We start from the raw sequence: 15,387 nt of genomic DNA, 5'->3' as shown, positions 1-15,387 counted from the left end.
GAATTATCATGTAATGTTAATAGATTGTTTCTAAGTAGAAAAATATTGTACATCCAATATTAAATATGCCAATACTGCCATGCTTATTACTGAATACAGTACAGGCAGATTCTAAGTGAAGTATGTAAAATTACATACATTTAACACTAAATTCAGGAAACAAGCTTTCTCTTTAATATTACCTTCTTTGCAATCTTCATTTTTTTTATTATCAGCCTGTTGTCTGGCCAACTGCCTATGTGAGAAAAATGTATTAGAACAACACAAAGTAACTATATATATATGTATATATACATATATATATATAAATAAAACCTTAATACCATTTAAAAACTTCCGTTTTGCTTCCACATCCAACTATCAAAGTTACTAAGGATTAGTATTATGTATTAGCGCCACTATATGAAAGACCAAAGGTGAATTATGTAGGGGGAAAAAAATCACCAAAATCCAATTATATCTTTTGATCCAATGCTCTATTGTATTTAAATCTTGAGGAAAACCAGTCAGTTAATCAAAAAACATTTATTAAGTAAGTAGGTAGTATGTGCCAGGTACTGTACTAAATATGCTAGGGATACCAAAAAAAAAAAAAAAAAGAGAGAGACAAAAACTCAGTACCTACTATTAAGAAGCTCACATTCCAATGGTGGAGACAAGATGCAGATAGCTATGTATACAATCTAAGTGGAAGATGGTAATCTCAAAAGGAAGGGAGCATTAGCAGTACGGAAGAACCCAAACTATACTGGTATGTCTGGGCTTCAAGTCAGAAGACCTGAGTTACATTTCAGCTTTAGATACTATCTTTGGGCAAATCATGAATGCCTCTGCTTCTTCAAATGTAAAATCATAACAACAGTACGCACTTCCCAGAGTTGCTGTAAAGATCAAACAAGATATCTATAAAGTGCATAACACATAGTGCCTGGCACAGAGTAGGGTTATAATGCATGCATGCTTGCTTCCTTCCTTCCTACTAGGATATAAGGAAGGGGATATATGAAAGGGATGTTGAGAAGATATGCTAACAGACTGGATCTGATGACTGTGAGCAGCTAAGGACAATATAAGGACTGCAAATTTGGGTGATTAAAGATGGTTGTGCCCTTGACATAGAGAATGGGTTGGAGTGGGAGATGTTCTGTTTTAGACATGCTTATGGGACATCCAATTAAAGATGTTCCAAAGGCTGCTGGTGATGAGGAAATAGAGTTCAGTTGAGAGACTAGGGTTCAATATATAAATATGGTAATTATCTGCATCAGGATAACAGAACCAATGGAACTGATGAGATCATCAATGAGATAGTATAGAGGGAGAAGAAAGCATAGGATAAAGAATTTTTTGAGGGGGTAGGGAGATAAGGAGTAGGGTGGAGGCTGTGTGTTATCTAATGTTAGTAGATGTGATCTGAAGGATCAGGCTGTGGGATTTAAGTAGATTAAGGAAACTGGAAGTTAAGGTATTTTAGGGAACATCATTAGGTATGGTAAAACTCCCTATTAAGAAGGCCCGAGTTAAGGTAGAAAGAAAAACTAAGCCAGGAAGTCAAAGACTTCCTGAATGTCGTATAGATAAATAGAAGTCTCAGAACATTCAAAATAATGTGCGTGCATGCATGTGTGTGCGTGGTAGCAAAGTAATCCTGAAATAAAGTAGGTCAAACTGAAGATGGCCCAAGCCCATTTGTGAGTTATTGCATTTTTTGGGCCAAGGATACAAATATAAGCAAGAAAGACACCAACCTCAAGGAGCTTACATTCTAATGGGAGAAGATAAAATATCAATCAATAAATATTTATCAAGAGCCTATGTGTCAGGCACCATTATATGACATGTTAAAATAGAGATAAACCCTCAAGTAGGCTAGGGGGAAAAATACATTAATTATTAAGACATAATTATTAGTAATGATATATATATATATATATATATATATATAGTGAGAAATTCCTGAATACAAACTAATTTGGAATAAAAATTTTGAATAAAGGTGGTGATGAGGCAAAGAAGCAGAGGTAAAAACTATAATCAGCTCCAAAAACGTAACTGCTACAGCTACTTACTCACACTCCCACTTTGGAGAAAAAACAATTAATTCTCCTCTAGATGGTAATAATAGAAAAGAATAGGTTACATATCAATCTTGTCAGTCACATATACATATCACTACCAAAAGAAAAACATGAAATAAAAAATTTTTTTCATTTGATAAAGTTCACAATTCCAGTATGGAAGCAGTTCAAATTACTAGTGCCTTAGTAAAGCAAGCATTTGAGAATATATCACAGAAGCCATCATTTTAAATTAGTTTTTATTTAACCATCTTTGGAGGGTACCTTGTAAAATGTCTTCCATTAGTTGTATCACTTGATATTTCCATATTCTTGTCAAAACTAGAGTCTGAAGAATGCTGTTCAGTTTTCCTCAATGATCTTAATGCATGCGTACTGAAACTTTCAACTTCCTTAACTGAAGAACGAGTCTTAAGAAAAATTAAGAAAAGTCTTTAAGTTCTTCTCCAACAAAACTAAATTGGTTAAATTCACTTGAATTTTCAAAAAATAAAACAATCCTCCTTCCCCACTCATTAATTTTCACTTTCAAGAAACAATACCATTATTTTTATGCATTAAGAACCAATATAACAATTACTTTAACAATTAAATACCACCATTTCATGACAAGTCTCTAGAAGTTGTCCCTCAGAAATATTAAAATAGTTTATAATTACTTAGTTCACTGTCTTCACTAAAAATATCATTGAAACTGAAATGTTTTTTAAAAAACACTATCAGCTTTTATCAAGCAACCCTAAAATACTGGAAAGATCAACTATGACATAAACTAAAAGCAATATTCTTATCATATCCCCACAATCACACAAAGGAGCTTACGCAACTGCTCACCCTTTTAATTCTATCCCAAGATTTTTAACATTTCAATTAAGCTAACTGCATTCATGTTCCACCTGAACATTTTGTAAAAAAAAAAAAAAAAAAAAAAAAAAAAAATCTCATCAATGAACAATTTTATTTACCCAAAGCTGCTTATACAAATTATTTTGTGGGGCACCTAGCTTATGCAGCAGGGCCTTACTTAGTACTCTTTCTTCTATGAGATTAACTGGCATACTTTACAAAGATGTGTCAGGCCCTTCCTTTATGGAAGAGAGATTAGAGAAGTCACACTGTGTCCTTTTATAGTCAAGAGTGGTATACTGCCTGTAAACACCCAAACAGCATCATAATATTTCATAGTTAATAGGGACATTCAAGAAGCAGGCCATTTAGTCTAAATAACACTGGATTACATCTGGATTTTCTTAGGATATTCTAGTAAATTTTGCATGTTATGATTAAAAATCAAGCAAAGTACAATAATGGCATACTTTCCAAATTTAGGGTTCAGTTTTACCAAGTTTAAAGAAATTTTTATTCGGTTCTGAATATCAAATTTGTAATAGGTTAAATGCTGAAATATCTTCCAACAACACGTTTTAAAAAATTTATATGCCATATCTAACCTTCTTTCATAGTGTAACAACCAGTCTTCTAATATGTGGCCTGATGTAGCACTCCTTGACTCTAAGATGTAGTCTGACATTTTAAAAACCCCCATCAGCTAACAAGATGGGATAGGGTTCTAAATGAACACACCCCATAACTCAATAATTTTACAGTCTCTTAAAGGTCAGTTATCAATGACCAATCAAAGCTTAACAGTATGCTTATAATTATTTCTGCAAGATAAATTGACCAAAATGTTCTTTTGGCTTGGGAGTAGATGTATTTTTAAATGGTCAAGAGACTTAATTTTTTTTCATGTATCCTTATATACATGGATTTGAAATAAATGGATACCACTAGTTTAATCTACCAAACTAGTACAAAGGTGGGGTCATTTTCCCCACATATGAAAACAAAACCCTCCCTCAAAAACACCTCTATGATCTTCTGATTTAACCACTGTTATGAACAAACCTCTTGATCTAAAAGTTATGTCCTGAAGCATTATCCTTACAAATCGTAAGTTTAAGGAATTCAGGGCATAAATGCTCTCTGGAGGTTAGTCATTCACCTGAAGCTTTTCCCTTTAGGGAGGATACTGTTTTTTTTGTTTTGTTTTTTTTTACAATCTTCAGTTATATCACAAATATTGTGACTTCCTTTAGGAGGATGACTAATCAGAATAACTGACATTTATTATAATGATTTAAAGCCTGTCTACAAAACAGGAGCCCTCATCATCTCATTTCATTTGACCCTCACAACAATCCTTTTAACTATGTATTAAAGACATTATAATCTCTATTTTACTTGTTGGGCAAATGAGGCTCAGAAGTAAAGTGACTTACCCAGGGTTATATAGCTATCAAGCTCAGGTTTCTCCTTACTCCACACCTCTAATGCTTTTTTTCTACTACATTGTCTCTTCTTCATTTATGTTTTAACTTAATTATATATTAAAAGCAGCTGGTAGTGCGGTGAATAAAGTGCTGGGCCTAGAATTAGGAAAAACAGTGTCTACGCTGACTAGTTATAGTCAGTGTAGTATTGGCACAGTATATCACAACTTGTCTGCCTCAGTTTCCTCAACTGTGAAATGGGGAAAATAATAGCATCTACCTCTCAGGATCATTGTGAAAATTAGACAAAAATTTGTAAAGTGCGTGCCACAGGATCTAGCATACAAGTAAGCACTATAAAGTGATCATTCTCTACTCATTTCCCCTTTAACATAGAACTTACCTCTCTCAGCTTGTTTTCTCATCTCTAAAATGGGGATAACACCTTACCCTATAAAACTGCTGTGAGGATCAAATGAGATATGTATAGCACTTTGCAAACCCTATATAAATGTTGGCCACTGCTATTACTAATTTTTTGGGGGATTATTTTATTTTTGGATTTATGAGGTGAAATATGTCTTCTAACAAGGCAGAGATAGAACTGGATTCTGGTTGGCCTAACTTCTGAGTTAACTGTTTTGTCCTTGTCATACTGTATCTCATAAGATTGTACATTTAAGAGCTAGAAGGAATGTTAAAAGCCATCTAGTTCAGTCCTCTCATTTTACAGACAAAACCTGAGGCCCAGGGATGATTAGGTTAAGCAAACTGCTCAGGGTCACACAAAGAGTAGTGGCAAAGAGGAGGATTTACACCTCAGGTCCATCTATTCTTTCCTAAAAGCCCTGCTTTTAGAAAGTAAGCAACAATGGAAAAATGTATTTAAAAAGATGAAGGTACCAGTGCTGAATCTGGAGAAATGAGACCACTATCTTATTATTACAATTTTTCCTTAGGTGAGGATAAAAATACAAATAATAGAGAAACTCTGAAATAAAAAGCGTGGCACTATATATACTTCACAAATTTTATGTGATCAAAACACCACCTTATCTGTGACATAAACTATTTAGTTTAATGGTTTAATAGTAAAATAGCTCAGCCAAGAAATGAAACTGAACCTATATGACCTGATGCTGAGTGAAAGGAGCAGAACCAGGAGAACTTTGTGCACAGCAACCACCACAGTGTGCGAGAGGTTTTTCTGGTAGACTTGGGATTTCGTAATAACGCAAGAACTTAAAAAAAAAAAAAATTCCCAATGGTTTTCTAAGGGAAAATGCCTTCCACACTCAGAGAAAGAACTACGGAATTCATCCACAGAATGTAGCAGATCATGTTTGTGTTTGTGTGTGTGTGTGTATTATGTTTTGATTTGTTATATGATTTTTTCCATTTATTTTAGTCTGACTACTTAGCATGACTATAGTGAAAATACACTCAATAGGAAAGTATATGTAGATCCTATATAGAATTGTATGCCGTCTTGAGGAGGGAGGGGGGTGCTGGTGGGGGTAAAAATCTAAGTTTTTTGGTAGTGATTGTAGAACATTAAAAAATAAATAAAATAAAAATTAAAAAAAAAATGAAATTGAAAAACTTCTTTTCCCAACTTGTTAAGTTAGTATATTTAAATCTTGTTCTCTTAATTTACCAAACTTGGTCCTCTGAGAACTCTGATAAAAACAAAAACACCATTTTGTGAAGTCAACTAGAATCTTGAATCAATAACTGAATCCTAAATTCAAAAATTTAACTGGAAAAAAAAATTTAACTGGAATCCCAATAATGACTAGAATAATCAATTAAGACTCAATGTCAATGGCGCTTCCAATTAGAATTGTTTTGTTACATACACAGTTATTGTATTCCATTTAGTATAGGGCACAAGTAGCTGCACTCAGTTAATGTGGTATATCTAACTATTAATAGATTAAGAACGAGCTCTAGTGACTCATTTTAAAAGCCATATTTATTTTTATTCTAATTCAAAACTTGAGATCATGGGTTCTCAACCTTTTTTGGTTCATGGACTTCTGGCAGTTTGGTGAAGTCTCAGGAACCCTTCCTCTGAAGGTTTTCAAAGGCATAAAACACATAGGATTACAAAGGAAACCAACTATACTAAAAAACACAGTTATCAAAATATTAAAACAAGTTTATAGACCTAGGGTTAAGAATCTAAGTAGCATTAGCATTCTGGCTAATGTTGGTATTATTTAAATTTTCAAACTCTATTGTGGAAGTCACCTTTTACTGACTACTTTAAAGTTTAGTTTCTAAAATGAATTTATTCAACTATTTAAAATTGACAATGTGCAATTCACTTCAGTAGGTTACCTTCATGCCTACCATATCTATATAAAGTAATGCTAGGCTCCTTGCCAAAAACTAAGGAAAAAAAGGAAAAATTTAAATTGTTGGGGTTATTCTACTTTAAGGAACTCAATACAGAGCTCTTTGTAAACTCTGATCAGTTAAGCTAATTTTGTTAAACACTCATTATGTCACAGCACAATCCTAGGAGCAGGAATACAGAAACAAATAAAAGTTGTCTCCCCCCCCCTACTCCTTTGTGGAGTGATAACAACATGCATTTAAATATGCTAAATATATAAATTATATAAGTTAAATAGAAGGTAATTTGGGGCAGGAGGAAATTGGGGCTTCAAGCAAACCTTCATGTAGGAGGTAGTCTGAGTTAAGCTTTGAAGGAAACAAGGAATTTGATTAAGAGGTAAAGATGAGGTGATCAGCCTGTACAGAAGCAGCAAGATAGGAAATGGCACGTTTCTATAGGAGGAAGAGAAAGAAGGCCTATTTGCCAGAAGCCACAACAGTGCCTCGATGGAAGTAAAGTATAAATTAGTTAAGTTGAAGCACATGGTGAAGGGCTTTAAATGACAGTTTTTAATTGATAAATGGGAGTCCTAAGAGTTTATTAAGCAGGACAGTGCCAGAGAACTATGCTTTGGGAATACCACTTTGGTATTTGAGCTGTGTCTATCAGTTAGAGTAAAGAAGCATACAAGTGGAAAGGGAGTAATGGAAGGGACCAATTACAGTACAACAGATTTAGAGCAGGAAGGGGCCTTAGAGGTCACCTAGTTCAATTTCTTTCAGAAGAGCAAAGTGAAGGCCAAAGAAGTTAACATGGAGGGACAGATATCACATACACATCCAAGATCATAGGATAAAAACAGAAGACAAAATAGTTTAAGGAAGGAAAACATCAGCAGGTGAGGAGAGATGTCAGGAAATGCTACAAGTGTAAAGTATTTGAGCTGAGTCTCGAAGGAAATGAGAGATTCCACAAGTTGAGGAAGGACACTGGTATCACAGGTACCGGGCCAGTGCAAGAGCACAAAACCTGTGAGGAACAAGGAAGCCAGTTTGTCTAGACAGCTCAGAAAAGAAAAGTGGAATAATATATATTAAGGTTGTGTAAAGAAAGTTGGAGGAGAGACTGTGAAGAACTTTAAAAGCATGGAGTCTATATGCCATCCTGGAAAAAACAGTAGTTTTTATTGAGTAGGGAGTGCATGGTCAGCTCTGGAATGAAGGAAAAATCACTTTGGCAGTTGAATGCAGAATAGGTTGGAGGCAGCAGATCAGTTAGGAGATCAATGCAATAGTCCAGGTGAGAAGTAATAAGGACCTGACCTAAAAGGCAAATGCAAGAGATGTTATGGAGACAGAAAAAGCATGACATGACAAATGACTGTTTACATAGGGTGAAGAGTTTAAAATGACAGAGGTTGCGAACCTAGGTAACTGGAAAGATAGCAATGTCTTTGAGAGAAACATCTAAGTTTGGAATAGGCATGTATTTTGAGAGATAAGTTCCACTTAGAGCAGGCTGAGTCTGAAATGTCTACAGGACAAACTATAGGAGTTTGAAAGGTATGAAAAGCAGCTAGCTGGTGATAGGGGAATGGACCTCAGAAGAGAAAACAGGGCTGGATAGAAAGGTCTGAGAATCCAAAGAGTTAAGTTAACTTGTAAAACTGATGAGATCAACCAAGTGAAAGAGATACATGTACAGAAAGGATAGAACCAGGAATGGAGTACTAGGATAAAAATTCACTCAAGGGATTAGGTGACATTTTATATTTTATTATCTGAGTTTTTCAAATCACTTTCCCAGAATATTTTCCCCCTTCCTTCTTCTGTTAGTAGAAGTATATTGCCAACTTTCAATACCCATGCTAATGGACAGGAGCATCAGTACAGATAATTAACAGTAAGCTACTTGGTTAATTAATGAAGTTGGCTCCAAATGAGCTGGGAGGCAGGCTGCCAGGTAAAAACAACCAGCTGATAAGATCCTAGGCCTTTTATTCCTCTCTAATTGATCCCCTATTTCACTTCCCACAGAAGCTATTTCAAACTTCCCTGTTCCTCCAGCCTCCTAAATGTCTCTAGCCCTCCTCTCTTTCAGCTAAGGACTCTGAGAAGCCATTTACTTTACTGAGAAAAATGACATCATTTACCTTGAGCTTCCTCCTCTCCCATTCTCTTCACCGCAAAACTCCTTGGCATCTCTCATTCTCAAAAGATGCAGGACAAAGAGGCCACCCTTCCCTTTGACAAGCAACTCCTATACACATGCACTTGACCCTCTGTGGTCTTCTCCAGTAGGCTGCATTCTCAACTCTCCTTGAATCAACTTTTTTCCAACTAGTTTCTTCCCCACTGCCTTTAAAAATACTGAAGTCTCTTTCATCTTGGGGGCAAAAGCTTTCACTAGATTAGGGGTGGGGAACCTGTAACCTTGAGGCCACGTATGGCCCTCCAGGTCCTCAAGTGTGACCCTTTGACTGAATCCAAACTTTACAGAGCAAATTCCCTTATAAAAGGATTTGTTCTGTAAAACTCGGCCTCAGTCAAAAGGTTGCACCCAAGGACCTAGAAGGCCACATGTGACCTAGATGTCAAAGGTTCCCCACCCTCATACTAAATACTACCAATATTCTTGGATTAACCCTATATCTCCTCACTTTCTCATCCAAACTCCTTGAAAAGTTTGTCTATGCTCTACCTTCACTTCTGCCTCTTCACCCTTTGCAATCTAGTTTCTGACTTCACTCACCTGCAACTGCTCTCTCCAAAGTTACCAATTATTTCAATTAACAAATCTAAGGGCCTTTTCTCAAACATGGAGCCAGTGCAAGATCACCTCTGCTTGGATGACTCCTCAGTCCAGAATTTAACTTAATTTTCTGCCTAAAACCTCTGCTCTTTCAAACTTTCCTATTTTTGTCAAAAGCATCATCATACTTTGTCACTTTGGTTACCTAGTTATTATATAACAATAACATAACCTTGTTATTATCCTTGATTCTTTACTCTCTTTACATATCCAATTAATTGCCTTATTCTGCTGTTCCTACTTTCATATCTGACCTCTTTTCTCATCACTTCTCGACTAGATTACAGCAGCCTCAAAGCCTCAAGTTTTGCCAACCCCAGTCTATCTGACATCCTGCTACTAAAACAGTTTTCTTTAAATGCATATCTACTTCATCCCTACTCAGATTAATTGCACTGGACTCCCCCTCCCCCCTAGTAAAAATATAAATTTTCCTATTTAGCTTTTAAAGCCTGAAACCACCTGGCCCCAATCTATATTTTTCTAGTCTCACTGATCTTTTACTCACTCTCTCACACTCTGTAATTCAGCCAAATTAGTCTTCTCTCTCTTCTTTACCTAGAACACTCCACATCTCCCCACTCTGACTTTGGATGGCTGTCACACGCTTAGAAAGCACTCCTTTATCTTCACCTCATGGAGTTCCTCCTTCCCATTAAGACTCCGCTCAAGCACCATCTTCTATATGAAGCCTTTCCAGATTCCCCCAACTGCTAGTACCCTCCCCCTCAGCAAGTTATACTGTACATATTTTGACACATACTTTTGGTCCACCCCATTGGAGTATGAACTCCTAAGTATTGATCGTTTCATTCTTACTAATTTCTATCTCCATTGTCTAGCACAGTGCCTCACACTTAACAAGTATTTTTTAACTCATGCTCTACCATGGCAAATGAGGTTCCCATCTACTGGTAAATTGGAGACTGTATTATCCTGAATTTCCCACGCCTAAAGAGATGACACTTCTGATTTCACAAAGATCCAGACCATCCTACAAGAGCTTTCTCAACCCTTCTCAAAGCATACCAAGATGACCAGCCATCTCCCTAACCTGTACTTTCCCAAGGCAACCCTTCTACTGTCCCTCCGCTCGCTGTCATCTCTAACACAACCTCGGGTCGCTCTATTTCTAGAAGACCCTTCCTTGACCCTTTGTGTTTTTATTCTTTATCTCTGCTATTAAACTTCACGCCTAAACTTCTTCCCCACCGAATTCTCTCGATCCAGTCTCTACCCAATCCAGAAGCTCTTTATTCCTGACACCCTTTCCTCCCCGGGCTTTGCTGGTGTTTTTCTTTCCCGGAGGCCGGGCTTTGCCACCCTCAGGCCCAGAGCTGTGCCCCAGGATGGCCGGCTGCATTTTCCTCTCCCCACGTTCCCTGCTCCCCGTTTTACAGGCAGGGAGACTGAGGCACTTGGTCGGGGTGACCCAGCTCCTCCGAGGCCGGGGAGGGAAGGGGCTCTGGAAGGGACTCGTCGGTTCGGGGGAGGGTTTTGGCCCACGGTCCGCACCGCGCCGGCGCCCCCTGCCCATGCCCGAGCGAGCGGCGCCGCCCGCCGCGCGAGACTCGAAGGTGCGCGGAGGGGAGGGCGGCGGGGCCGAGGGCCAGACCGCGGGCCTCCGCCGGGCTCCGGACACGTCCCGGCCCCGCCCCCCGGCCCGGCCCCGCCCCCCGGGCCTCCAATCCAGAGCCCGCCTCGCACTCACCTCCTCCTCCCCCCGCGGCTCCGAGGCACCCCCGCCTCCTCCTCCAGCGCCGAGACCCCCTCTCCTGGGGGGCCGCGCCCGGACCCCACCCCCTTCCCGCCCAGGCCCCCCGGCCCCGCTCCTCCTCAGCCCCAACCGCCACCGCGCCCCGCGACAGACGACGGCATGGCCCCGTCCCCGCCGCCCCAGCGGCGCGTGTGCCGGCCGCCGGCCTGCCTCCCTCCCGGGCCGGAGGCGCCAGCGCCGCACTCACCACGCAGGCGGGAGAGGCGGCCGAGGCGGAGGCGGCCGCCTTGCCCAAGGCGCTGCTGTAGCGCAGTTGTCTCCTCCGGCTGCCCAGCGGCTCCAAGGAGAGGAACTCGGCGCTCGAGTCCAGGGGGTCCGAGAAGTTGCCACCGCCCGCGGCCGACCTCCGCGCAGCCGCCGAGGCCGCGGAGCGGCCGTGCAGCTCGGCGCTGCTCCGCAGGATCACCATCTTCCTCCCCTCCCGGCGGGCGAGGGTCGAGAGCGGGCTAGGAGGAGGCGGCGGCCGCTCCGGCTCTTCCGCGCTCCGAATTCTGGCGCCACAAGCTGCCCGCCGAAGCCGCGGGGCCCGCCCCGGATCCCTGCGCCACAGACCCCGCCCCTCCCCCGGCGCTTCGGGACGGCCGGCTCTGGCCTCGCCTCGGTCCGAGGACTGCGGCTGGAGGAAGCGCACCCCCGCGATCTGGGGGCACTGGCCGGGCTCGCAGGGGACTTCTTCTTTCCGTTGTCCGTAGTTCCGGCGCCTCGGAGTCGGCGGAGGGAGCGGGAATGGAGGTGAAGCGGCCTGTTTGGAATTTTGGCGCGTGGAAGGCGGGGGAGGGGAGCCGGGCTCCCCCTGTGATTGGCAGCCGGGCGCCGGCCCCTCAGGCTGCCCTCTTCCCGCCAAAAATTCAAATGCAAACCGCAGGCCCTTCCCGGGATGGAATCCGAGCACTTGGCGTGCTGTGGTCCGGAGGAGCCGGAGATCCGCGGAATAAGACACCCCCCCACCCGCCAGCTGGGGCGGGTGCGCAGGTCAGCGTTACGGGATGAAGGCGGAGAGGTGCGGAGGCCTTGGGGTGCGCGGTGCGGGCGCTCCAGGACGGCCTCCCCTTCGCCGTCCCTGACTTCCTGTCTGAATCTGACGTGCAGATTTTTATTCCGTACTTTCCGTTTTAATGCTGGACGTCTTGATGAAGAAGAAACTGAAGGAGAAAGACGCGGCGGTTAAAGCTTGTGCTGAGTGGCGTGGCCGATATCTTTTACGTACAGTTCACCTTAGGCAGGAGAGAAGTAGGTGACTGTTACGGCGACCTTCACGCACGAAGCAGTAACAGATGCTCGCACCGTACACGGTCAAAACGGTTTCCCCCAACATCCGTAGCTTGTTGAAATTCTGCATTTGGAACAAAATCCTAAAACTTTGCCTTTAGAAAATTAGAACACATGATTCTACGCAGAGAGATTTAAGGCCTGCACTACGGCCTGAGAGGTAGGCGCTATTATCAGCCCATTTGAGGGTGAGAAGCTGAGGCAGACAGGGTAAGTGCGGGCTGAGGCTGGGGAGCTAACGAGGGTCTGAGGAAGAATTGGACTTTCTCTGACTAGAGCCAACCCTCTCATCCACTGTGCCGCCTAGCAAAATAGTTTACTTTCTAGCTCTTGCTTTCTCATTTGCTAGCGTAAAATAAAAATTTTTACTAAGGTAAAAATCAATTTCAGGTATGTACCAAAAAAAAAAATCTTAAAACACCTTTCTGATTTATGAGACCTATAGTAGATGACAGAGTTTCTAATTGGTCTCCCTGTCTTTTCTTATCTGCTTACTCCAGTCCTTCTCCAGACAGCTATCAGTTATTACCAGGTCACCCCTGCTACTTAATAAACTCCACTAAACCCCAATGTAAACTGCGTAACTTAAAGTGCTTCCTAGCCTGGCCCCATCCTACTTTTCCAGCCTTCTTACACATTATTCTTCTCCACCTATTATTAAGGCTGAGCCCCACCACTCATAGACTCTCCCTGTCACTTTGCCTTTTCGCTGGCATGCCCATGTGTAGGAATGTTTCACCTCCACCTCTTGGAATTCCAGATTCCTTCAAGACTCAGCTTAAGCATCACCTTCATGTGGATCCCCTTTTCACACCCCCCCCAAGATAACCTTGAATCTTGTAGGTGTCTTGTATACATCTCTATGTGGGTATGTTGTTTTCTCCCCTTTTAGAACGTGAGCTCACTTTGCTTTGGTCTCCTCACTGTCCCCCTTAGCACATGGTCCCAGCCTTCAGTCCACCTCTCCTGCTTGTTGCTGTATAATACTGATGACTGGACCTGCTGGGTGTTTGTAAGGCTGTCTTGGTGATACAGTGGAAAGAGGATGTGGAATCTGGAGAGCCCTCCACCAAAATCCTGTATGACTACAGGAGAGTCACTGAACCTCAAACTTCTTCATCTGTAAAATGGGGATAATACTACTTCTAGCACTTAGTGCATAGGGTTTGTGTGAGGTTAAAATGAGATGATATATGTACCATGCTACATAAATGTCATTTGTTCAATTCCATAAACATTTATTAAGGGCCTAAGTGCTACGGACTGTGCTAAGTGCTGAGAATACAAATAAGAAAAAGCCAGTCCCTGCCCCTGAGGAGATTACAATCTAATGGGGAAGCTGAAAAGCAGGGGAGATAGAGAGAAGGACCCCCTAGAGAGTATGATAGTCCCTGGAGTCAAAACCAAACAGCTACTGATGGAAAATTCGTGTCTGAGCCTTCTATACAGGAAGGTTTGGGAGGAGGTTAGTGCCTCACCCTTCAGTCCTCCAGCCAGATGGTTTGTGAGATGCAGGAACTGAGAAGGTGTCAATTATCCAAACTTGAGCCAATCAGCATGGTGATAAGGTTTCAGGGGATCGACTTATCCTGGGGAAGACACAATGCTCCATGGAGTCAAAACCAAGCAGAACCACTGATGGAAAGTTCTTATATACATATATGTGAGAAAAGATGAGAATTAGACATGAGTTTTTATTGGTATGGATGTCATCTAGTATGAAAACCCCTTCCACCCATGCAGAATAGCAACTCACCTATAACATACAGCAATAATGACTTTCCTGGAGCTGAGAGAGTTAATCACTTTCCAGTGGTGGCCCAGCTACTATATTGAAGAGGCAGGATTTGACTTCAAGGCTGCTGACATTCAGGACAACAGGTCACTTATAATGTACCCTCTGTCCAGAAGGAAGACTTGAGCTGAATTTGGCAATGCATTTTCAAAGCCCCTAAAATCATGAGTTTTATGCACATCTTAAGAATTGAAATCAGATGATTCAAGTCTGCTTCTAATTGCTTAAACAGGTGTTCCTATCAGTAGATAGGAACTAGCAGATCTTTCTAAGCCAGAAAAACTTTTGATTTTGAAAAATTTGGGGGAGGGGGGAAAAATTGAAGGGGTTAACCCATATGGAGTGCAATGGCTAAAGCTTGTCCTGGAGAAATTACCTTTATGATCAGTATGAGCCAGAAATGTTTTGAGCCCAGCTGAATAGCAGACATTCCCCACTTCCCCCCTGTTGGAGAAACAGCTTTGCCGGCCTTGAGAAGGCACATCCCTGGCAGGTCAGCCAATAGGCCATTCACAAAAGCTTCTAAGACATAGAATGTGTCTGACCATCCTTTGTAAACTAGTACTGCAGCCTGGGAAATCAGGAATCACAAAATGCAGTTAATTTTGCTTCACAACAATATCATGTTAATAATGAGCTGTTTGCTCCTTGCATTGTCTCAGTCCTTGCTTTCTATATTTTAACATCACTGATAATTATTTAAAAACATAGGTGTATGTGAAGTGATTCATAGAGACACAAAATCTTTTTCTCCCAGTCAGCACTGCAGTGCAGTGGAGAAGGATGGGGGTGAAGGTTGAATTTGGACCAAGAAGATTTGAGTTCAAATCCAGACTTACCAGTCACAAGCAGTGTTAGTCATTTTCCTCATCTAGAAGGTGAGGGGGTTGGAGTGGTCCTGTTCTGAAGTCCTTTCCATATCTAAATTGTTTTTTCTATCCATAGGTGTTGCTGAACTATAAATTGCTACCTCAGCCTGCCTGGTGCCTTAGATGACCTGCCCAGGGTTACACAGCTAGAGAAGATTGAAAAGGGGGAGG

The 15,387-nt window shown here is 41.4% G+C and overlaps 1 protein-coding gene and 1 long non-coding RNA gene across 2 annotated transcripts in view; both read right to left on the bottom strand.

The window, feature by feature from the left end:
• The window catches only part of ATAD2 (ATPase family AAA domain containing 2), an 87,828-nt gene extending 75,465 nt beyond the window's left edge, over positions 1–12,363 (bottom strand). Inside the window, exons 1-3 of the mRNA XM_072603154.1 lie at positions 11,471–12,363; positions 2,343–2,488; positions 183–235 (exon numbers count right to left, since the gene is read on the bottom strand). Of these exons, the coding sequence (XP_072459255.1) occupies positions 183–235; positions 2,343–2,488; positions 11,471–11,692 (421 nt within the window). The 5' untranslated portion in view covers positions 11,693–12,363. The remainder of the gene's footprint in view (positions 1–182; positions 236–2,342; positions 2,489–11,470) is intronic.
• Positions 12,364–13,766: 1,403 nt separating this feature from the next.
• Positions 13,767–14,503, bottom strand: LOC140500544 (uncharacterized). The gene is made up of 2 exons (XR_011965782.1): positions 14,309–14,503; positions 13,767–14,141 (listed from the first exon to the last, which is right to left on the bottom strand). It is a non-coding gene; the product is annotated as an uncharacterized lncRNA (long non-coding RNA).
• Positions 14,504–15,387: the final 884 nt, after the last annotated feature.

Source organism: Notamacropus eugenii, chromosome 4, assembly GCF_028372415.1.
Source record: "Notamacropus eugenii isolate mMacEug1 chromosome 4, mMacEug1.pri_v2, whole genome shotgun sequence".
In the NCBI taxonomy this organism is placed as follows: domain Eukaryota; kingdom Metazoa; phylum Chordata; class Mammalia; order Diprotodontia; family Macropodidae; genus Notamacropus; species Notamacropus eugenii.
This window is presented reverse-complemented; position numbering and strand designations above follow the sequence as displayed.